This window comes from Stigmatopora argus, chromosome 12, assembly GCF_051989625.1.
Source record: "Stigmatopora argus isolate UIUO_Sarg chromosome 12, RoL_Sarg_1.0, whole genome shotgun sequence".
NCBI classification, from domain to species: domain Eukaryota; kingdom Metazoa; phylum Chordata; class Actinopteri; order Syngnathiformes; family Syngnathidae; genus Stigmatopora; species Stigmatopora argus.
In genome coordinates, this window is record NC_135398.1 from 1285472 (window position 1) to 1309379 (window position 23908).

A 23908-nucleotide genomic window follows, 5' to 3' on the forward strand; every position below is an offset into this window, starting at 1 on the left:
TATCATATTATATTAGAGAGATAAAAAAACGAAAAATTACTAATTGTTTTGATTTACATTTTCGTTTACATAGATTGAGAGTTTCTAATTATTTAAATTTCCCTAACATGCATTCACAATATGTTTTTTTTCTTCTAATTAGTACCACCGTAATCATAACACAAGTTGTTTACATTTTTAAGGTACAGTACGCTATCCGCCACGTCACACCAACTTTTCACTTCCCAACCCTCGCGAGATTTGCCTTCCCGGAAGTTCCACGTCAGTGCTGTTCACGTTAATCGCGACATTAGGATCTCTCTGCACTATTTTCTCATCATATATCAACGAAACGGCGAATAAAAATGGTGAGACACATTAAAATAACAATATATCATGTTTTTTTCTCCTTAACTATTATCTGTATACGCCTTTTATCTGTTTTTTTCCTCGAAAATATCTACCAAAGCATTCCTGGTTGTAGCTTAGCGGCTAAACTAGCTTGTGTGCAGAATATCCGCGCTGTCCGGTCCAAAACTTGTTCGTAAAGAAATTTCTGAGCGTCGACTAGTTTGTAAAGTTATTGTCCATTAGGTAGAAGAAAAAACGAAGTATTATGTGATATTAATAGTGTCTGTCAAAGAAAAGAGTTTGCTCCTAAAGGCCATTTGTGTGTTCAATGTTTTAGCCGCTGAGGCTTGACATTAAGCGGAGGCTGACAGCCAGGTCCGACCGTGTGAAGAGTGTGGACCTTCACCCAACCGAACCGTGGATGCTGGCTAGTCTGTACAACGGCAGCGTCTGCGTGTGGAACCATGAAACTCAGGTTAAATTGCAGTTTGGGTGTCACGCTTAACGGTTAAAATGGATATGTAATACTCAGACTTTTGTGGACAGACTTTGGTGAAGACCTTTGAGGTGTGCGACCTGCCAGTCAGAGCATCGAAATTTGTTGCTAGGAAGAACTGGGTCATCACGGGAGCAGTAAGTATTGAATTTAATTGAATTTGACTAGTTTTTTTCTTCATATGTACTGTTGTTATGGTTTTCAGCATGTTTTTTTGTGAGACGTCCAATCATTTGAACTGAAAAGGTTGGCATCGAACAATCATTTTTTAAGTTATTCACGTTTCTGAATGTTAATTTTTCCTATTCCTATCAAATTAGTGAGATTATTTTGTGGTAACTGATGATTAATTGCAAATCTGCCATTTTTTTGTATTCACTGACAATAAATTCATAAATTGCATGTCTGCAACATTATTTTGTTAACTCGTGATTAATCGGAGATTTGCTCATTATTTTACATTAGCTCACAATTAGTCATTAGTTGCTCAAATTGGATCGTTTTGTAATTATACTCTTATTATTATCACATCATTGTTGTCATTCATCCCTGTCACATATATTAATCACAAATGAGTTACAATTTGTTTTGTTAACCAACAACAACTTGCAAAGTTGTCGTATTATTTTTTTGTTTATTTTGTGATAAGTGACAACAAATGGCATTATTGTCACATTACTTTAACGTTAGCTCACCATCAGTCAAATTGGATCATGTCATAATTATGTCATAAAAGTATGATTATCAACGCGTGTCATTCGCCCATTGGCTTAACGTCCAATCCGTTTGAACTGAGAAGGCTGGCATTAAACCATCGCGTTTTTGGGCCATTTGGTGGCAACGGCAAAGTCGCGGTTCATCAAAAATGGGTCACTTTGTCGGATGTCTGTCATCGTCAATGTCAGAATGTCAAGTTAGCGGCGAGCGCTAGCCGCCGTTCTTTTCCCATCCTCACGTGGCCTTTTGTCCCTCGGCAGGACGACATGCAAATCCGCGTGTTCAACTACAACACCCTGGAGCGCGTTCACATGTTCGAGGCCCACTCGGACTACATCCGTTGCATCGCCGTGCACCCCACTCAGCCCTACATCCTCACCAGCAGCGGTACGCTCGCCCCTCGGTCATTTTTTTCACCCCACTCCCTCGACACCGTGTCCGTTTTCCTTTCGTCTAGATGACATGTTGATCAAGCTCTGGGACTGGGATAAGAAGTGGTCCTGCAGCCAGGTTTTCGAAGGCCACACGCACTACGTCATGCAGATCGTCATCAACCCGAAGGACAACAATCAGTTCGCCAGCGCCTCCCTGGACAGGACCATCAAGGTGGGGAAACCCGACCGCCGCTCGTCGTTGCGGCGCGCTGACCGTCGTGGCGTGCTTTCAGGTCTGGCAGCTGGGCTCGTCGTCTCCCAACTTCACGTTGGAGGGCCACGAGAAGGGGGTCAATTGCATCGACTACTACAGCGGAGGAGACAAGCCCTACCTGATCTCGGGGGCCGACGACCGCCAGGTCAAAATCTGGGACTACCAGGTGCCACGGCTCGTTCGCCCAACCAAAATGAAGAAGACTCCGGCCTCTTCGGTTCTAATGACATATTTTTTCCAATGATATCGCCCGGACAACTTAGAACAAGACCTGCGTTCAGACCTTGGAGGGCCACGCCCAAAACGTCTCGTGCGTGAGCTTCCACCCGGAGCTGCCCATCATAATTACCGGCTCAGAAGATGGTGAGCTGGCACTTGTCGCGAATGGCTTCGCCCATGCTCACCTCTCTTTTCTCTTTTCTCCCCGCCCCGAAGGTACGGTCCGTATTTGGCACTCCAGCACGTACCGCCTGGAGAGCACGCTCAATTACGGCATGGAGCGCGTGTGGTGTGTGTGCGGCTTGAGGGGATCCAACAACGTTGCCCTAGGCTACGATGAAGGAAGCATCATTATCAAAGTGAGTCCACCGTAGTCTTGAATTTAGGGCCAACTTTGGAATTCATTTCAAGATGATACAAATCCGTTCAAACAAACCTAAAAGCAGCGGTTCTTAACCTGGGTTAGATCGGAGCGGAGGTCAAGACCATCACTTTCTACAGATGGTCACGTGACATCGCTTGGCCAATCAGTGCTGCCAGGAATTTATATATCTTGAAATTTACAAAAAAAATCATATTTTAGTTTACACTAAAGTAGGATTCGGTGCATGACCACATGAAACTGGTGGGGTTGGGTAGCTGCGACAAGGTTAGCAAACACTGCCTTAAAGTGAAAAAAAGTCATTGCCCAACTAAACTAGCTCCAAAAATAGCTCCATTTGTAAGTTTATTCGCTGTATTCGTTAATTTATTATTATTTAAATAATTTAACCCTATTTTGGTGCTATAGAGTTGAAAATTGGATTCTTGGGGGGTTTTCTGCTACGTTGAAATGGCCCTTTTACTTTGCGGCAGTGCTATTCAAGTTGGGTGGACAAAAGACATTTGGCTATTTTCCCCTACAAACCAGACTACGAACGAGTCAGTTGCAAAAATAGGTGATTGAGACATCCCCAATTAAAGCACTTTCATTGCCCAGCCCTATTCATTCGTGAATAATTACAAATGAATCTAAATTTAAAAAAACATGTGGACTGTTTTAAGTGACTGGCAGCCCTCTGGTCAAAATAGATGACACTGCTTCATCTCTCTTTTTTTATTTTTTCTGGCAGGTGGGCCGCGAGGAGCCCGCCATGTCCATGGACACCAGCGGCAAGATCATTTGGGCCAAGCACAGCGAAATCCAGCAGGCCAACCTGAAGGCCATGGGCGATGCCGAGATCAAGGACGGCGAGAGGCTCCCGCTGGCCGTCAAAGACATGGGCAGCTGCGAAATCTACCCTCAGACCATCCAGCACAATCCCAACGGGAGGTACGGACTGAGTTCGAGGCGACGGCAATTTCACGCCATCTCACTCGGGCCGGGCTCCGTTCCGCAGGTTCGTGGTGGTGTGCGGCGACGGAGAGTACATCATCTACACCGCCATGGCGCTGAGGAACAAGAGCTTCGGATCGGCGCAGGAATTCGCCTGGGCCCACGATTCGTCCGAGTGAGTCACCATTCTTTGGTCACTCTTGATATTGGATTGGATTGGATTGGATAACTTTATTCATCCCGTATTCGGGAAATTTCGTTGTCACAGTAGCAAGAGGGTGACAATGCAGATATAGGAAAGGTATTTTAGACATAAATAGATACCTCATAAGTAAGTTAATAAATAAAATAAATACATAGTGATATGTCGTCTATGATTGTAATGGGACTGAAAGCGTTAGCAATATATCATGTTTTGCAATCTGACTTTTTTTTGGTAAAAATTCACATTTTGAATTTCTCTTCATATTTTGCTAGTACATAGTCTTTGGTATGTTAATAGCTTTTAATTCAAATAAGGGAAAACTGTACTTATCCATTTTCATTTTTTGGGAAATGCTAACTAGATGACATTTTTTCATTCCAAAAAAACCCCAGCAAATATTCTTTTGAATTCATTTAATACAAAAAAATGGATACATTATCATTTCCAAATATAATCCGTGGTGAGTGTGGAGTATCAAAACAATCATTATTGAATGTCGTCAATGGCATTGAAGCAGTAAAAGACAAAGATCCATTGTATTTCAGGTACGCCATTCGAGAAAGCAACAGCATCGTGAAAATCTTCAAAAACTTCAAAGAAAAGAAATCCTTCAAGCCCGACTTCGGAGCCGAGGGTAACGACAACGCTAGCGCGCGGCATATCCCACCGAGGATTCCCAAAGGGAACGTTGTTTTGGCCACCCCGCAGGTATCTACGGAGGCTTCTTGCTCGGGGTCAGGTCAGTCAACGGTCTGGCCTTTTACGATTGGGAGAACACCGAGCTGATCCGCCGCATCGAAATCCAACCCAAACACGTACGTTGCCTCTCTCTCTCTGTCGAGTGTCCGTTTTGCGAGCCATTTTGACACGTGACTTGCAGATCTTCTGGTCCGACTCCGGCGAGTTGGTGTGCATCGCCACGGAAGAGTCTTTTTTCATCCTCCGCTACGTGGCCGACAAAGTGGCCGCCTCCCAAGAGAACAACGAAGGAATCACCGAGGACGGCATCGAGGATGCTTTTGAGGTACTATTTAACCCGTGTGCTGCCATTGACGGCAATTGACTTCTAATGCTTTTTGACTGGCAGTCAAAATGGTTTGAAAAAAAAAAAAAAAAACAAATAGGGGCACTCCAAAAAAAAATCTGTTAAAAACTCTAAATAGTTTCTGTTTATCTTATTTTATTCTTACCGTATTTTCACGACTATAAGGCGCACTGCATTATAAGGCGCACCCTCAATGAATGACACATTTTAATTTTTTTTTCCATATAAAGCACACTGGATTATAAAGCACCCTGTCTATTTTGGAGAAAATTTAAGACTTAAGTGCGCCTTATAGTCGTGAAAATACGGTATTTCCTTTATAAATGTCTGAAAATACATGTTAAAAATGGTTTATCACGATGTAAAAAAATATACTGCAATAGACTTTCAATCCATTTTGACAGTCAAAAAATATCTGACCTTTTTTATTTTTATTTTTTTAAATTTGACCAAACATTGTTACTTGCCCTTAAGAGTGAACACATTCCCTCTGTGGTAAAACCCATTCACTTAAAATTGGCAATACATTGTTTTATGAATAATTAGTAAATGCAGATTACTGGGGAAAGTTTTTTTTCATTTTTTTATATATTTTTTAAATCCCAATTTTTTATGGTCCAGGTTCAAGGAGAGATCCAAGAGATCGTCAAGACCGGCCTGTGGGTCGGCGATTGCTTCATCTACACCAGCTCTGTCAACAGACTCAACTACTTTGTCGGGGGAGAAATTGTCACCATAGCTCACCTGGACAGGTCAGATAAATCAATGGCGTTCAAATGAGAGAAGATCTCAAATGTCCCGTTTTTTTCTGCGCAGAACCATGTATTTACTCGGCTACATACCCAAAGATGACCGCCTCTACCTGGGAGACAAGGAGCTCAACATTGTCAGCTACTCCCTGCTAGTCTCGGTTCTGGAGTACCAGACGGCCGTCATGAGGAGGGACTTTGGAATGGCCGACAAAGTGCTCCCCACCATTCCTAAAGAGCAACGGACCAGAGTGGCTCACTTCCTGGAGAAACAGGTTAGATTAGCTTATCTATGCTAATTGAGGTGGGCTTTTTGTGTGTTAGGATGTTGCAGTTTTTTCATGGGATGTTCTTCTGGCTTTGTAGGGATTCAAGCAGCAGGCTTTAGCTGTGTCCACGGACTCTGAGCACAGGTTTGAGTTGGCGTTGCAGCTGGGAGAGTTGAAGATTGCCTACCAATTGGCTGTAGAGGCAGAGGCAAGTAACATGGGAATTCATAAAAAGAAAAAATACGTGCCATTACGGTTCTACGAACGCCAGAGGGCGCTGTTTAAAGTGCTAAAGGCGCATAAAAGGTTGGTTTTCTGCTCGTGACAAACTCATTTCAATTAACAGCACAAATGAATTAAATCTTCGGCTGCCGCAGACAGCGATGAACGTCCAATCCATGTGAATTCATTGTCCACGTCCATCGCTAAGATAGTGCTGTGTGATATGAGAAAAAAAATCTCAAGAAATAGCCCGTTTTATGTTACGATGTAAATCCTGGTATGCTACATTTTAAATTATACAACAATTAAGAAAGCCCGCCCCCAGATTTTACAATTGAAATGACAACAAACTGTGTCAAATAGTTCTGCAAACCGATAACTATCAAGTGTAAACTCAAGCAGCACATTAGCATACATATTTGATTATAAAATATTTACTAGTACTTGTGACTACTGCTTTTGGCTTTTAAAATGTCTGTATATTACGTTAGCCTCAACTCATTAATAACAAATTAATTAATATTGGTTAAAAAAAAAAGTCTTGGTGTAGATTGTGTGCTGCTATTTCCAATTATTTTGGATGCATTACTCACATTACAGTTGGTAGACGTAGCCAACTGTACAACGCTGTCCACGGCCAACCTGTTTTTTTTCCTCACTTGTAGTCGGAGCAAAAGTGGAAGCAATTGGCCGAGCTGGCCATCAGCAAATGTCAATTCAACCTGGCGCAGGAGTGTCTTCACCACGCGCAGGATTACGGCGGACTCCTCCTCCTGGCCACCGCGTCTGGAAACGCCCCCATGGTGGCCAAGCTGGCCGAGGGCGCCGAGAAGGACGGCAAGAACAACGTGGCCTTCATGACCTACTTCCTGCAGGGGAAGTGAGTACCCGGGGGGTGCCGGTTCAGCCACAGTTCCCCAGCGTTGACCGCTTTGGCTCCGACATTTCGCGTACAGGCTGGATCAATGTTTGGAGCTTTTGATCCGGACCAACCGTCTGCCCGAAGCCGCCTTCCTGGCTCGCACGTACCTGCCCAGCCAGGTCTCCCGTGTGGTCAAACTGTGGCGGGAAAATCTCGCCAAGGTCAACCAGAAGGTCAGCCGTGTATTTGTTTGTCTGTTGGCGATTTTAAGGTGTCAATGGCATTTTAGAGTCGATTTTCCCCCCTAAATTGACATTTTTGTGCGGCGCAGGCAGCCGAATCCCTGGCTGACCCCACCGAGTACGAAAACCTGTTTCCTGGTCTGAAAGAAGCATTCGGAGCGGAGAGCTACCTCCGAGAAAGTTGCCTCGGCGATTCTAGGCCCGCCAAAGATTACCCTCTGGTCACCGTGAGTTAGCGGCAAGTCCATTTTCAAACGTTGGCGCGTACCAAGCAATTGTCGTTTCCCCTCAGCTAAACGAAGACAGGAATATTCTGGAGGAGGCTCAAGGATACGAGGCAAAAGAGATCGTCCGGTCTCCTGCCGTTGAGGTACGTTGCTTCTCTTCAATGGAATATGAGGCCCAAACAAAGGGGACAAAAATAGGCGGAAGAGAATAACATCATAATGTGACGAGAATAAAGTCATCCATTGTAATACTACGATTAAAAAGTTGCCTCGGTATCGGAAAAAGTCATATTTCCAGATTGAAGTCGCTATATTATGAGTAAAAATGGTGCGGAAATCATATTATCTAACTCCTGTGGCTAATTTAGCTATGCTAAGCAGCAAAATTAGCTGCGATATAATGACCATAAAGGCATTCCATTCAATGTACACAGTTCTCTGTCTAAATCAAGGGTGTCAGACATTGGTCTGGTTGGTTGGCAGGCCGTTTTAACGTCAACTTGATTTCACGTGGGTCGGACCATTTTAGATATAATATTTAGATTTTCTATTTTTATAAATGGATTAAAACAACTGGATTAAAAGCCCTGAATATTTAGTTTTTTATAGATCTAAAACAATGTTTATTTTAGCTTTTTTTAAAATATTTTTAGATTTTACAAAATGATTTTTGAACTAAAAACAGATAAAAATTGATTAAAAAATGACAATTATTGATTTAAAAAGGGAGAAAATCAGGAAATTTAATATACATCTATACTCTTCATTTTAATTGGATCCTAAAACAGAAAGTCGGTACTCATGGTTGATTTTCCTGGGCCACACAAAGAGATGCGGCGGGCCAGATTTGGCCCCCGGGCCGCCACTTTGACAACAGTGGTCTAAATGAACAGTATTAAGAGATGAATATAATTCCTCATTCTGCAGACAGAAGAATGCGACGAATCTCTGGTGTCATTGGCCCCCGAAGTTCCCTCGGGTTCCCCGCTCATCCCCGAAAGCGTCCCTTCGCCGATTCCGCCGGGAATCCCCGCATTCTCCGAGTTGGAAAAAGACGAGGTAAAATTCGCCTCGTGCTTGGGTTTGTTTTATTTTTAGTCGCTTTAAAACAATGGCTTCGCTCACAGGTCCTGGAAGAGCTGGAGCTAGATCTGGAGAATTTGGACGTGGACGACATCGACACCAGCGACGTCAACTTGGATGACGACTTTCTGGAGGATTAAACGTTTTTGAGCCACTTCGGAGATTATTTAAAAACAGAGACCAAGCACCCCCGATCACTTTTTTGTACTGAAAATGTTCTATTGTCCTCTCGCAGATGATCTCGGTTAGGTTTTATCATCAGATGTTCCAGACTCCATTTTCTATGACATTTATTGATTGTTGGAGATCATTTCACTTTATTCCATTGACATGACCTACAATTTGTTTTTGTTTTTTCCTGTCCATGAATTAAGTTCAAATAAACTGCGGTTGCTGTACATATCCAACTTTGAGTGGGGTCGGAATTTCTATATTTTTTATGTAGGTCATTCAAAATGTATGCTTGGTGAGTTTTGGTAAGTTAAAATGCCAGTAGAAAAATTACAAGCCACCGTAGAAAACAATGGCATGTAATGATTTAAATAAGAAATTCAGTGTTGTTCTGGGCTCCAACCAATGTGCATTTGCGTTTTTATTCATGATAAACAATACATTATATAAATATCATCCTATTAATTTATTAATAAGCATTTAACTATTGATCATTTATAAAATATAATTTCATAATAATTGTTCATGTCTAAGTTGCGACCACTGTCCCTGAAAAGGTCAAAATAGCCGAATAACTTGAAAATGCCGTCAGTGGATCTCTGCACTTCTTCTCCGATCCAGTAGAGGGCGTTCATTAGAGGCAGCTTAGGGTGATTGCTGCAGTTTTAACCAACTAACGAAGCAGAGTTTGCTTGGGCACCTAGGGAGAGTCGACGGTCGTGAATTTTCTTTTTAAAAGTATCCTCATCTTCCAAATTTGTTCTTTTCCGTCCTCCCAAATGCGCGAAAGCTAGCGTGACCCCTCCCGTGTAAAATGTACGAAGCTTTCGCCGTGGAATAAGGATCATTTTGAGGCAAAAAAAGACCAGCGGGTCGGACGGCCAGCGAAAGCCGAGGAGGACCACGGCACCGCCGCCTTAGCGCCACGGGGAGTCGGGGCCCGAGAGGGAGCCTGCCGGGGCCCTCGTCTTGATGCGCCCGGCCTGCTTCTTCGACTCAGTCGAGCTCCGAAATGGGGGAGACCAAAATTATCTACCACCTCGACGACCAGGAGACACCCTATCTGGTGAAATTGTCCGTGCCGGCTGATAAAGTCACTTTGGCAGACTTCAAAAATGTCCTCAAGAAGCCCAATTACAAGTTTTTCTTCAAATCTATGGATGATGACTTCGGGTAATTGTTTCTATGAATGCTTTGTAACGTCAATATTTTTTTTTCGCGTGTCATGCTCGCTAACAGCTGGCTTGTCATCACCTCACCTGGCTGCCGATCACTGGCTACAGCCACGTTAGCTTTCCTTTGTTAGCCGCTAGTAGCTAACGCGTCTCTGGCGTCCGTACCGTTTGTTTACATTGCTTACAAGGCAAACCTAGCATGTCGTAGGCCGGCTAAATTGCCTGTTGGAATGGCTTCGAGAACCGTCGTCTAACGTCACAAATAGTTTTATCCCAGACCTTTAAAGAAGCAGGTTGAGAAGCGCTGAAAAATAAGCATTTAGGTGGCGTCACCCCTGGCAGCAGCTGTCGGATATGGACAGAAAACCAATGCTAACATGCTAACGTCATACGTCGTTTGCCCAGCAGGCCTCGATAGAACGTGTTTCCATGTCATATTGGTGCATGTTCTACTACGCTCTTTATCCTCACTAGTCTCCAGGAAAGCAATTTAACGCATAACTTTTAATTATCAATGACGTTTTCCCATTCACTTCCATGTGGCATTTTGGGGTGCTAGTTAACGACTTGTCTTACTACGCATATATTCATTATATGTATTGCCTAATACATACTGAGTAAGTAGGAAAATCATATTTTCAATACCTACTGCCTTTCACTCATGTTTGACATCTGTTTTAGTCACTTTTTGGTTCCAAGTTGCGGGTAATTATTCGCTGTCAGCCTTCCCAGTTTAAATGGATTGGATGTCTAATAGCAGTATTTCACTTAAATTCTGTTGACAAACTCATTTATATTCACAACAATGATAAAAAGAGCCAAACAATTTGACGTATAACATTGTCAATCCACTGGAATATACCTGTTCAGTGAAAGCTCACATTTGGCTCTCATTCAATATGTTAAAAAATATCAAAATGCAAAAAAAGACGTATCCTGATATCATTTAGTAGTCCTCTTCTCGACAAAATGTATTTATCAACTTAATTAAGGTTGTTTTTTTCCAAAATTTTATATTTCTGCGTCTTGGATTTATTTATTTTGAGGGATTGTAAACTTTTAAGTTATGTTTTTTGGAGAATTTCATGAGCTGGTAAGGTTCACTTTTGACTAAAAAAGGATATTAGCAATCACATTTAAGAAAACAAGACTGTCAGGTCAAACTTTTTTAACCCCCAGTCTAGTAAACTATTTTATTAGTATTAAAAACTGGAGCAACCACGTCTCACTAGTGACTTTTTTTCGACGGACGTTCGACATCACACGCAAAAATTAGAACAACTCGAGCTAGCAACTAATGACGACGTCAAAGTGCTAGCTTGATAGTTTAAGCTAGTTTAGCCCTGCTGTTGTTGTCCATTAGTCCGAGGAATGCTGAGTTGCACTTAGGAATGTAGCGTTCATCACTCTGGCACTTTTACGCTCGCTTCCCTTTGTGCTCAAACTGGAAAAAGTTTACGGTGTACACCCGACCGACTCTTTCTAAATAGTCGAACCTACCCACGTTCTATTTTTAAGCCTTTTTTAGCTAGGTTTCTCCTGTTGATTTTGCTCTATTCAAATAAGGGTGGGGCACATTGGCAAACTGTTTTCAAAGCTCACAGCTCGTTTTAAAATAACTAAATACAAATTAATCTGTGCCCACCCTCTGAAAAAACAGTTAAAATTGGATATTACGATGGAAAAACATGTTTTTGATTGTTGTAATTCACCTCTTATGCTCACAAAGTGACAAATCTGTTTCAAAATGTGACATTTATACTAGGTTTTCTCATTTTTATTAAGTATTTGACAATTTTGTCCGTCTTTGCCTTTAGAGACTGCTTTTCTGTGGGTGAAAGATTCCTCAAAGCCATCTTTGTTTGCTTTACAGGGTGGTAAAAGAGGAAATATCGGACGACAACGCCAAACTACCCTGCTTTAACGGCCGTGTGGTCTCATGGGTGAGTTCCAATCCTTTCATTTTTGCACCACGTCCAATCCATTTAAACGGAAAATTTGCACTTTTTTATTTGCATACCATGAAAAATGCTATTGACTATTTTTGGGAGGAAAATCTTAATGTTACGACAACAGGAAGGATTTTTGATTTTGTATCCCAAATCTTGAATGACATTTAACTGTGCAGCTTTTTGGTATTTTTTATTTGTTTTTAACCGTACATGTATAAAATGCAACCTTCTCTTACTGGATTTGTACTTGGCGGCGGTAATAAAGTTTTTCAGTCATTCGGTTACTCTGTGACATTCCAAGTTGTGGTTGCTAAGCCACACACACACTCACAAATGTGTGTGTGTGTATGTTTTTGTCAGCCAACGAGCTTCTCCGTCTCAACTCTCCAAACTTTTGAACTCTGCGTCCACCCACTTGTGGTTGCCATGGCGCATTACCGTCCAAGTCCAAGAACGTTGTTTCTTTGTCATTCCATTCCCGCCCGCTAAACGTTTTTGCAAATGAAGCGTTAGCGCGCAAGCTAGGTTTGCCGAACACATAAGTTGAACAACAACAAACCGCGTTAGTGTCTGGGGACGGAGCTAAATGAATTTCCATTTCGTGGAGGCCCATCACCGGATTTCATTTCCAGATCCCCCCGCGCGTCTTGCAGATAATGTCATTAGCGTAGGACGAACCCAGCGGCACGCTCGCAAAATGGCCGCCGTTTCTGGTCCGCCAATTGTCAAGCAAATCCGGTCTTTTGACGATGTTATTTTGGCTTCCGATCTACGATCGTGTGAAATCTACCGTATTTTCACGACTATACGGCGCATCATATTTTTAGCCGCAGTGTCAGTAACGAGTGCTATTTCTGTATTTGACACGCACAAAGGACGCACCGGTTTTATAGACTCAGCCAGGTATGGCAAAACATACACCAGCTTAAACATTCGGCCACACGCTAAAAACACGTTTTTAAAAAGGCAACGGAAGCAAAAGTGAGTTGGGTTGTACTTTATTTAGCCATTTTACAATGTACTCACGTCATCATCACCCACAAATCCATCAAAGTCCTCATTTTCTGTGTCCGAATTGAACAATTGTCCAAATGAGTCATTGAAAATGCTGAGTTTTATACGTTCGTCCAGGCGGCCACAATCCATTCGCAAATAGTAGCTAGCTAGTAGCTTTGTGCGCCTTATAGTCGTGAAAATACAGTATTTATACGGCCGTAACCTTACTTTACAAAATCTTCCATCACAAAGCTCCGCCTCCACTGCAAGATTTTGTACAAAAGAAATGTAACACATCAACAAGGGCGGTGGCCCATGTTTTTTTTCTCTTAATTTTTTATTTTTTTACATTCGTTTTTTTATGACCTAGCTTAGACTAATGTCATTTTTTATGGTGTTTTAATTCGCCGAAATCTATTTACATAATTTTTTGGGGAGGGAATGACCAATAAATCGAGTTTGGTATGCTCAAGTTATACTAAAAATGTCTTTATGGATCAAAATTGTTTGCTTGATGCCAAAAAGATGAAAATCTAATGTATTTATTTCGTCTGCGTGTTTATTTATTTTTTTAATCTGGGCCTATTGACAGCTGGTCTCTGGAGACGGCGCGCACACGGACGCCGGTTCGGTGGTGGACTTGGAGGCCACACCCCCTTTGGAGAGGACCGGCGGCATCGGGGACTCTCGACCGCCTTCTTACCAGTTAGTAGAAGACCACCCTATTTTACACGTGTCTTGTAACTCGCAATTCATTCATTTTCTCAACCGCTTATCCTCACAAGGGTCGTGGGGGTGCTGGAGCCTATCCCAGCAAGGGGACAACCTGAATTGGTGAATTATCGTTCATTGTGGATTCCAAAGGAGAAAAAAAAGAGGTCTTTTGTGGTTTGACTCTGCAGCGGGAAAGCAGCGAGCGCCCGGGACAGTTTGGACAACGACACGGAGACGGGCTCTGTGGCGTCGCAGAGAAAAGAGCGGGAGAAGCCCAGACGTAAACATGCCGACCCAGGTTTGCTCGTCTTCTTTTCCCCCAAATTTTGCCACAAAACGTGTACCGTATTTTCTCGCATATACGCCGTATTTGTTGCAAAAAAAAATGGGATCTCCCCCGCAGGCGGGAGGCAGAACGGGTTCTCGACGAGGCCGGCGGGTCGCGGGGGAGCCGAGTACGACAGCTGCTCCTCCTTCATGAGCAGCGAGCTGGAGTCCACTTCCTGCTTCGATTCCGAGGACGACGACGCCACCAGCAGGTTTAGCAGCTCCACCGAGCAGAGTTCCTCGCGCCTGATGCGACGACACCGACGCCGCCGGCGGAAACCCAAGGCGTCCAATCTGGACAGGGTGAGACGGCACACGGTGATTTGGAAGAAAAGACCTTTCTGTCTCATACCTTCCCCTTTTTTTGTGTCCAGTCGTCATCGTTCAGCAGCATCACCGACTCGACGATGTCGCTCAACATTATCACGGTTACTCTCAACATGGGTAAGTCCAGCAAACTGTCATTGCAGGCCCAGCCTATAAAAAAATGCGGCTTATAGTCCAGAAAATACGGTCATGGTGACAGCCATTTTTTTAATGCTACATATTTGCAATTAATTGCGGTTTAATCTTCAAAATGTAATTCCAAATTATTTATTACAATCCAAATGGATTGTCTATTGCCAAACTTTTAAATTTATGGGTAACTTTTATGCAAATTCATGTTAGCCTGTCTAACATTTTGCATTATATTTTAGCATTAAGCTAGTTTAAAGTGTTAGCCCACTTAACCCAGTTAAATTAAAAATATGTATAAGTCGCAGGCCCAACCAAACTATATAAAAAAAGTGTGGCTTATACTCCGGAAAACATGGTAATCATGATTCGGCCTTTTTTTAATGCTACATGTTTGCATATAATTGTGGTTCAATCTTCAAAATGTAATTATTTTACATTTTTTACAGTCCAAATGGATTTTATGTCTATTGCCAAACTTTTAAATTTATGGGTAACTTTTATGCAAATTCTTGTTAGCCGGTCTATAACGTTTTGCATTATATTTTAGCATTAAGCTAGTTTAAAATGTTAGCCCACTTAACCCAGTTAAATTTAAAATATGTATAAGTTGCAGGCCCAGCCAAACTGTAAAAAAAGTGTGGCTTATAGTCCGGAAAATATGGTAATCATGACTTAGCCTTTTTAAAAAAAATGCTACATGTTTGCAATTAATTGTGGTTTAGTGTTCAAAATATAACTTTTACATTTATTTCAGTCTAAATGGATTCGACATCAATCGCCAAACTTTTACGGGTAACTTTTATGCAAATTCTTGTTAGCCTGTTTATGACATTTTGCATTATATTTTAGCATAAGGCTAGTTTAAAGAGTTAGCCCACTTAACCCAGTAAGATGAATTCAGTCATTACATTTCTTGGGTTTTATGGGTTATTTTTGCGGTGCATCTAAAGCAAGCACACTTGACCTCAATTTTTTTTAATGAGAAAATGAGATGATGAAGAAAAAAAAAACTTAATGTTGGCTCTACTTTCAGAGAAATACAACTTCTTGGGAATCAGCATTGTGGGCCAGAGTAACGAAAGGGGAGACGGCGGAATCTACATCGGCTCCATCATGAAGGGCGGAGCCGTGGCGGCCGACGGACGCATCGAACCCGGAGACATGCTCTTGCAGGTGCGTCAACTTTAGTCCGGAGGTTTTTTTTGTGAATGGGCCTGAGAAAGGAAGACCAATTAGCATCTCCTTTCATTTGGTGGCCTTTTTTGTCCCTTTTTTTTGGATGGGCGTATTCCAAAATAAGGTCTGCTATCATCTTAACGTAATTTGTTGTAGTATTTTTTTAGGACAGGTTTAAAGAGGTCATCTCAGGTTGCATACTGTAATAAGCACTTGCAAGTTGTTCCCTTTTTTTTTTAGGCAGCCGTGTTCCCACGCTCGCTTGCCTTTGTGGTTGTGGTTTTTGAGGCTGTCAATGATTTTTACTTGTCATATTTGGAATGGAAAACTATCATCGTGAGCAATTATATTGTGGGTTTTTTTCTCACTCACTTTTAATATGACAGTTGGATTTTCCTTGGTCAAAATAACTGGCAACCTTGTCTAAATATTATGATTTTTAACGTCATTTAATTTGATTTCTTTTTAGGCTGTTTTTCAACACTGTTCAAGCTTCAGTGTTTTTTTGTTGTTGTTGTTGAGTGGATTCAATTCTCTCTTTAATTGATTATTAATAAAAAGATTGAAGTCATAGTTTTACAATTATGAAATAATGTTTACATAATATTCCGAATAATAAAATGAAAATAATAGAGCATTGTTTGTCGGAATCTGAAGGAAATATTTTCCCTTTGACGTCGTTTTTACATTTTTTGTTGTTGTTATATCCCAACTTTGATGAAAAGCTATATTCTAGAGTTAAATATTTCTTTTTGTCTCTCTCGCAGGTAAACGACATCAACTTTGAGAACATGAGTAATGACGATGCCGTTCGAGTGCTAAGGGACATCGTGCACAAGCCTGGGTAAGGCTCAGCCACCGGCACGCTCCTCCACGAACACCCACGTTATTTTAGAAGCTCGCCGTTCCTTCCGTGTGAGCCAATGAGCCAATGGCGTCTTGTTTTTCCCCCTCCTAGTCCCATCACCTTGACGGTGGCCAAGTGCTGGGACCCCAACCCACGGGGATGCTTTGCGCTGCCCAGGAGTGAGTTGCTTCACCCGCATTCTTTTGTCGCCTCCCATCTTGCTTTCCTCAACGACCAGCCTAACCAAAATATTTTGCTCGACGTGCTTTTTTTTTTACGACGACGACACTGCGCAAGGATAGATAGGATAGATTTTAAATATAATGCGCAGATTAGCACTAACAATGTGGCACCGCCAGGTAAAACTTTATTTAAAAGTCATTTGTAACAAGTCATGTTGAGATATGATAGACAGCCAATTATAATTTGAATGTCATTTCCACACGTTTGCTGGGAACAGCGCTGAGCAGGCTAATGTTTTAGCGCGTTTGCGTTGCTAATTTTACCATTTTAGGCAGGTAAAACTTTATTCAAAAGTTATTTTTAACAAGTCGTGTTGAGATATGATGGACGCCAATTCTAATTTTAATATGTATTTTCCACATATTTGGTGGGAACAGAGTGCCGAGCGCAGGCTAATATTTTAGCGCGTTGCTAACTTGACCATTTTAGGCAGGTAAAACTTTATTCAAAAGTTGTGTGTAGCAAGTCATGTTGAGATATGATAGACAGCCAATTCTAATTTTAATATGTATTTTTTTTATATGTACGGGGCGGCGAGTGCATGCTAATGTTTTAGCGCGTTTGCGTTGCTAACTTGACCATTTTAAGCAGGTGAACTTTATTCAAAAGTTATTTTTCAGAAGTCATGTTGAGATATGATAGAAATCCAATTTCATTCAGCCAATTCTAATTTTAATATGTATTTTCCACATATTTGGTGGGAACAGAGCGCACACTAATATTTTAGTGCGTTGCTAACTTTACCATTTTAGGCAGGAAAAACTTTATGCAAAAGTTATTTTTAACAAATAATGTTGAGATATGATAGACATCCAATAACAATTTTATACGTATTTTTTTATATGTACGGAGCGGCCAGTGCATGGTAATGTTTGCGCGTTTGCCCTGCTAACATTTTAGCTTTTGGGGAAGAACACCTGAGAATATTTGATGTATTACGTATCTGAAATTGATTTTTACAGACACACATTTTTTGGGAGTTTTGTTGACAAAAAATAGACAAAGACGAACACATTTTGACCAAAGAATGACCAAATATTTTCATCCAAAAGACTTGATTTGGCCCCTAAATGCAACCGTGGCGGACTCGGAGCATTTAAATCGAAATCTAAAGAAAAAAAACCCAAATATGATCTTCCATTCCAGGCGAGCCAATTCGACCGATTGACCCGGCGGCGTGGGTGTCCCACACGGCGGCCATGACCGGGGTGTATCCTGCTTACGGGATGAGCCCGTCCATGAGCACCGTCACTTCCACCAGCTCCTCCATCAGCAGCTCCATTCCAGAAACGGAACGTAAGCCCCCTCCCCGTCTATAAAAAACACATTTGAAGACGTCTCTGGTGTGTGGGGGTTGGTTGGGCTTAGTCTGATCCATTTTTGGGGGGGATTGAACAACATTTGGCGTCTTGGAGAGGGATCAAAAAGCACGTGGAATCTCTTTTAGCAGAACGAAAGCTTGAAATACGGCGGTTTGATGTGGCGGACATCTGAGACTGTTATTCCGTTTCAACGTCTGAATCGCATCCAGCTTTGAAGGCCGTGTCGCTATCAGACGCGTTCGTAAATCTTGGCGACTCTTCTGCGCTCCACATTTGACTACGTTCGTTTTTTTCCCCCCCCGCGTGTTGAATAACTCATAAAAAGTCGGCTGTAACTCACGACTTTGGTCTCGCGGAGGAGCGCTTTTATTTTTCCTCCTTTTGAAATGAAACGTATTCTTTGTATTCAACCCGATGGATTCTCCCCGATCTTTTTTTGTTTGTTTCTCTGACATCGGGCTCCGTTTTAGGAGTAAAACTGTGTTATTTCACGTTGGCCGAGGGGCTTTTTGGGTGTCTTAAAATGGTGTAGTCGTCAAAATGTCTCATCCACAAGCAGGAAATGATGATGCAATCTTATGAAATGCTAAGACTGGATAAACAACCCGATTTTTGTGGAATACGCCCCCTCCTAAAACAAAGTTGACATTTTGAGAAAGCATTTTCAATGTGAAAAGCCTAAAACGGGGATGGCAAAGATTGGCTCTCGAGCCGCATGCGGGTCTTTGCTCATCATATTTTGTATATATGTTGGTTCTTTATTTTTATTATGCCGCTTCTGACGTAAGGTGTGGCTCTTTGACGTTTACCATTTTAAAATTTGGCTCTCTGTGACTAACTTGTTCGCCACCCAACAATTTTCAGCTCAGATGAAATTTATTAGGCTTCCCAGCATGCATTTGGGAAGGAAAACGTGATGTAATTTAAGGGAATGAAGGAATTTTCAGGCCAAAGAGGGAGTTTACAAGGGAAAAAAAAGGCGGATTAGTCAAAACGTGGCGGGTCGAGGACACGCAAAGCCGCGGACTCCCCCGTTTTGAACTTTTGTCACCTTTCGTCCTCTCAGGATTCGACGACTTCCACCTGTCCATCCACAGCGACATGGCGACGGTCGCTAAGGCCATGGCCTGTCCCGAGTCGGGCCTGGAAGTGCGAGACAGGATGTGGCTGAAGATCACCATCGCTAACGCGTTCATCGGTAGGCAGGCCCGCCCAAAATATCTGATCCCGGGCTCTCCGACCACTTTACATGTCATCTTCAGGTTCGGACGTGGTGGACTGGCTCTTCCACCACGTGGAAGGCTTCGCCGATCGCAGGGAGGCGCGGAAATACGCCAGCAACCTGCTGAAGGCCGGATACATCCGCCACACCGTCAATAAGATCACCTTCTCCGAGCAGTGCTATTACGTCTTCGGGGACCTCTGCGGCAGTAAGTGCTCAAATCCATAGGAATCGATCCCAAATCCACCGGAAATCACCTGAAGTGATGCAATTGACCGTGACTGATGTCCAGTTCGCTCCAACTGGCTGTGAATACTCAACTTTAAATGGCATTGACGGCAATAGACGTCCAATCCATTCCAGTCAAAATGACGCTAACGTCGTGTCGTGAGCTTTTTGGGGCAAAAATGATGTAGTCCGGCCCGCATTTAGCGATCCACTTGCCATTTATGTGTCCCCACCCACCAAAACGAGTTTGACAAGCCTCGATTTAAGCCACATGCGTCAAATCGATTCCGCCGAGGGCCGCAGTGGGTCCCGGTCTTTGTTCCAACCGATCCAGTGGCGACATTTTAACCAATCAGGTGTCTTCTAAAATAAGTAGCACCTGACTTTAATTAACTGATTACTCTTGCAAAAGTTATCCTCTTGGTGAGTTGGAATGAAAACAAAATCAATTGAAATGTATAACTATCATTTGAATCAGATTTTTGTTATATTTTTGGGGTGATGCGTTAAACTTGATGTCTAGTTTTTCTAATTGCTGTTTTGTGCTCTGCATTTTCAGAAGAAAAAAAGAATATTGAATATGTCTCTTAGTATTTACTTGATTGCAAATGTTTAATAGTTTTAATTGTATGCTGTAAGGTTATATTTATTAACATTTTTGTTACTTAATATAATTAATTTCACATTCATATTTTGGATTTTTATTAAGTCATTTCACATTTATACGCTAGTTCAATTTGAGGACCGGTTTGACACCCCTGCTTGAAGCTATTGTACAAATGCAGTCAAAAGTTTTGAAACCCGCCTCCCCTGATTTTTCCCTCCCAGATATGACGCACCTGTCTCTCCACGACCACGACGGCTCCAGCGGGGGCGCCTCGGATCAAGACACGCTCCCGCCGCTGCCTCACCCCGGGTCGGCCCCCTGGCCTCTGCCCTACCAGTTCCCCATCCCTCACCCCTACGACCTCCCGCAGCCCTTCCACGCCGGCCCGGTCGCCGCCGGCAGCGCCGGGAGCCAGCACAGCGGTGAGTTTTTCCGCCATTTCCGCCGTGGGCAAACTATACCTGCGCCGTAAGAGTTCAAGAATGATGTGATTTACTTGCAGTCATTTCTCATCATTTTTCGATGGATTACTCGCGGTGAACCAACTTCATTGTTTGTGTGCGCACGTACGTTTGCATCTAAATGATACGTATTCTGTAGCCGTATATAACATACTCAACCATAATACTGAAATGCAAATTAGTCCTATTTCTTTTTCAATAGATAGCTCACAAATCAGTTAGTTTTAAGTTTAGGTGATTGTAATCACAAATTGGTACCTTTTTTTTTAAAGGCTCTTTTAATGGCAAATTTGAAGTTAAGTCATGATTAATTTTACTTTTTTAAATTGTGGCCTCGTGACAAGGAATTCATACTTGTAATGAAACGTAACTGCAAATTAATCCCATTTTTTTAATAGTTACCCACAAATAAGTTACTTTAAAAAAAAAGGTTAGTTGCTATTAATCACAAATTGGTCCCTTTTTTAAGTCAAAACATGACTTCTCTTTTTCATGGCAGATTTGAAGTCAAGTCATGATTAATTTTACTTTTTTTAAATTGTGGCCTGGTGACAAGGAATTCATACTTGTAATGAAACATAACTGCAAATTAATCCCATTTAAAAAAAAAAAGTGAACCACAAAAAAGTTACTTTTTTTATAAAAGTTTAGTTGCTATTAATCACAAATTGGTCCCTTTTATTAAGTCAACACATGACTACACTTTTTCATGGCAAATTTGGAGTCAAGTCATGATTAATTTTACTTTTTTTAAAATGATAACCTTGTGCCAAGGAATTCCCAATTGTAATAAAACGTTACCATTGGTCCCCTCCGCCCGCAGAGAGCAGCGGCTCCAACTGCAGCAAGAACGAGGGGCGCAAATCCAGCGGCAGCGAACCCGACAGCAGGAGCCAGCGCGCCCCCAGCGAGCGCTCGGCGGCGCCCCCTAGCGAGCGCAGCCTCCGCAGCCACCGCAGCGCCTCCTCCCGCTCGCCGGCCTACGGGCAGGGCCCGCTCTACGGGCCCCCCGGTTTGCCCCCGCAGCCGGCGCACCCGGCGGCGTCGGCCCCCGGCGCCCCCCCGGGGAGGGAGATGGCGGCGGCCCCGCCCGAGCTCACGGGGTCGCGCCAGTCCCTCCGAATGTCGGTGGGCAACGCCGGCGAGTTCTTCGTGGACGTCATGTGACTTCCCGGCCCGACGCGGGCGGTCCCGTGGCGTTTGCTCCGCCTCCTTTGTGCTTCTCTTCTCAGTAGTTGTGGTCCTACTTTCTTCAGTGAAGAAAAACTCCCACTCCTACTCTTGTCACCGTACTAACATTTTCAACTCCACGCAGATACACTTTAATAATGGATGACAGATGCGCTACAGCGTGACAAATTTCATCTCTTTGAACGACTTTGTCGCAAGAACGCAACCAAAAGTGAAGCAAAATGTCCAAGATTGATCCAAAATGGAGGGCAACGGACCCGGGAATGCCCCAAATCAACAGGAAATTATCCGAAATGTCCAAGAATTTATCCAAAATGGAGGGCAATGGACCGGGAATGCCTCAAATCAACAGGGAATTATCCGAAATGTCCAAGAATTGATCCAAAATGGAGGGCAACGGACCCGTGAATGCCCCCAAATCAACAGGGAATTTTCCGAAATGTACAGGTGGTGATCCTGTGATGCCCTAAAATCAGAGAGCCACACCCTAAACCAGCAGGAAGTACCACAGAAATGGCCCAAAATCAATAGGGAATTAACTAAAATATACAAAAAGTGAGTCAAACTTTGACAGAATGTGACCAATGAACTGCTGACAAGTGGCAGAAAATGATGTGAAATGTCCAAAATGCTTCAAAATGTACTGGAATTGATCCAAAAACAAAGTTAAAAAATACCATTACTATGAAAACTGACATTTCTGGTGACCTGTTAATTAGTGCAAAAACAAACAACTGAGGGGATATTTGAAATAAGTTTCCATACTTTTGACAAGCCAAGACAGAACCAAAGCGCCTGTCAGTCAAAGACGAGTTAGCACAAAGACAAATAGCCGAAACCGTGACGATGACTCGGCGTTTCTCCACGTGGATAATCTTCATTTGTTTTTCCTCTTTGCCTGTCTTCCTTAATCTTAAAACTTCTGCCCCACGCGAGAGTCCAGGTCAGAACTAACGAAATAGAACAAAACTTGTATCGAACACTAAACGCGTTCGGATTTAAATGCTTGCTCCACTTGCCAGAGAAGAAAAAAAATGGGAATGTTTTATCTTGTATGTTGTTGATCACGGCTTTTTATTTTATTTTTATTTGACAACGCAAATGGCGAACGTCTTGTTCCTGAATTGTTTGTCCACTACGTTGCCACCTCCTAACCTGAGCATTGTTTTTTTAATTTGTTTTTTAGTTGGTCTTGTTGCTATGTATAGTGATAAAAAAAGAATCTACCCATGCCTTTCACACTACTCTTTTATCAAGGAAATGCCTTTTTATTTATAAATATAGTTTTATGACTTAACTTTGTGACTCTTGTTTGGATTTGATTCTTCAAATTTAGGAAAAGCACTCATGAGCAGCTTCAAAGTTAAATACAACTGAACTGTAGTGTAGTGGATCGAAATAAAGTGCTGTTTTAATATATTATAGTACATATATAATGGTAGTTTTCACAAGATATTGCAAAATTTGAACCTTTTAAATTTAGCAACTATACATAAAAACATTGTGGGATTCCAAAGGTATATGAAATGAATAATTAAATAAGAATATAAAAAAATACTGAACATTGAAAAATATTTGGAATATTATTTTCTTTCATCTAAAAAGAATTAAAGAATTTAAAAAAATACTGAACATTGAAAAATATTTGGAATATTATTTTCTTTCATCTAAAAAGAATTCAAAGAATAAAAAAAAATACTGAACTTTGAAAAATATTTGGAATATTATTTTCTTTCATCTAAGAAGAATTAAAGGATTAAAAAAAATACTGGACATTGAAAAATATTTGGAATATTATTTTCTTCTAAAAAGAATTAAAGAATTAAAAAAAATACTGAACATTGAAAAATATTTGGAATATTATTTTCTTCTAAAAAGAATTTAAAAAAATACTGAACATTGAAAAATATTTGGAACATTATTTTCTTTCATCTAAAAAGTAATGAATGATGAATTAATATATTTAAACGTATAAATTTAAAAACAATATGTATATCATTACAAGTAATATGGAAATTTTGCCTAAAGTACCATATCCATATCTCGAATACGGGATGAATAAAGTTATCCAATCCGATATGACATATTTTCAAATTTTTCACAGGTGGACAGGCCAAACAAAATATGGCTCCAAAACTATTTCCAATGATTCGTAAACTTTAAAGTTTTAGAATTTTTGTCTTTTTTT

At 41.7% G+C, this 23908-nt stretch overlaps 2 protein-coding genes across 2 annotated transcripts; both read left to right on the forward strand.

Moving 5' to 3' along the window:
* The first annotated feature begins 210 nt into the window (after positions 1-210).
* On the forward strand, positions 211-9036 carry copb2 (COPI coat complex subunit beta 2). Its single transcript, XM_077615975.1, has 22 exons — positions 211-347; positions 668-805; positions 877-963; positions 1804-1930; positions 2001-2149; positions 2211-2357; positions 2455-2554; positions 2627-2769; positions 3523-3722; positions 3790-3900; positions 4476-4564; positions 4639-4745; positions 4811-4954; positions 5597-5727; positions 5792-5999; positions 6091-6201; positions 6881-7095; positions 7172-7310; positions 7409-7546; positions 7612-7689; positions 8474-8605; positions 8674-9036. Exons 1-22 carry the CDS (start codon positions 345-347, stop codon positions 8767-8769), a joined length of 2793 nt encoding a protein of 930 aa, XP_077472101.1. The 5' UTR covers positions 211-344; the 3' UTR covers positions 8770-9036.
* A 413-nt stretch (positions 9037-9449) lies between these two features.
* Positions 9450-23017, forward strand: LOC144086076 (segment polarity protein dishevelled homolog DVL-3-like). The gene is made up of 14 exons (XM_077615848.1): positions 9450-9973; positions 11849-11918; positions 13516-13628; positions 13826-13935; positions 14041-14267; positions 14339-14408; positions 15457-15596; positions 16367-16443; positions 16558-16625; positions 17836-17985; positions 19078-19209; positions 19274-19441; positions 20290-20490; positions 21353-23017. Exons 1-14 carry the CDS (start codon positions 9813-9815, stop codon positions 21694-21696), a joined length of 2031 nt encoding a protein of 676 aa, XP_077471974.1. The 5' UTR covers positions 9450-9812; the 3' UTR covers positions 21697-23017.
* The last annotated feature ends 891 nt before the right edge of the window (positions 23018-23908 follow it).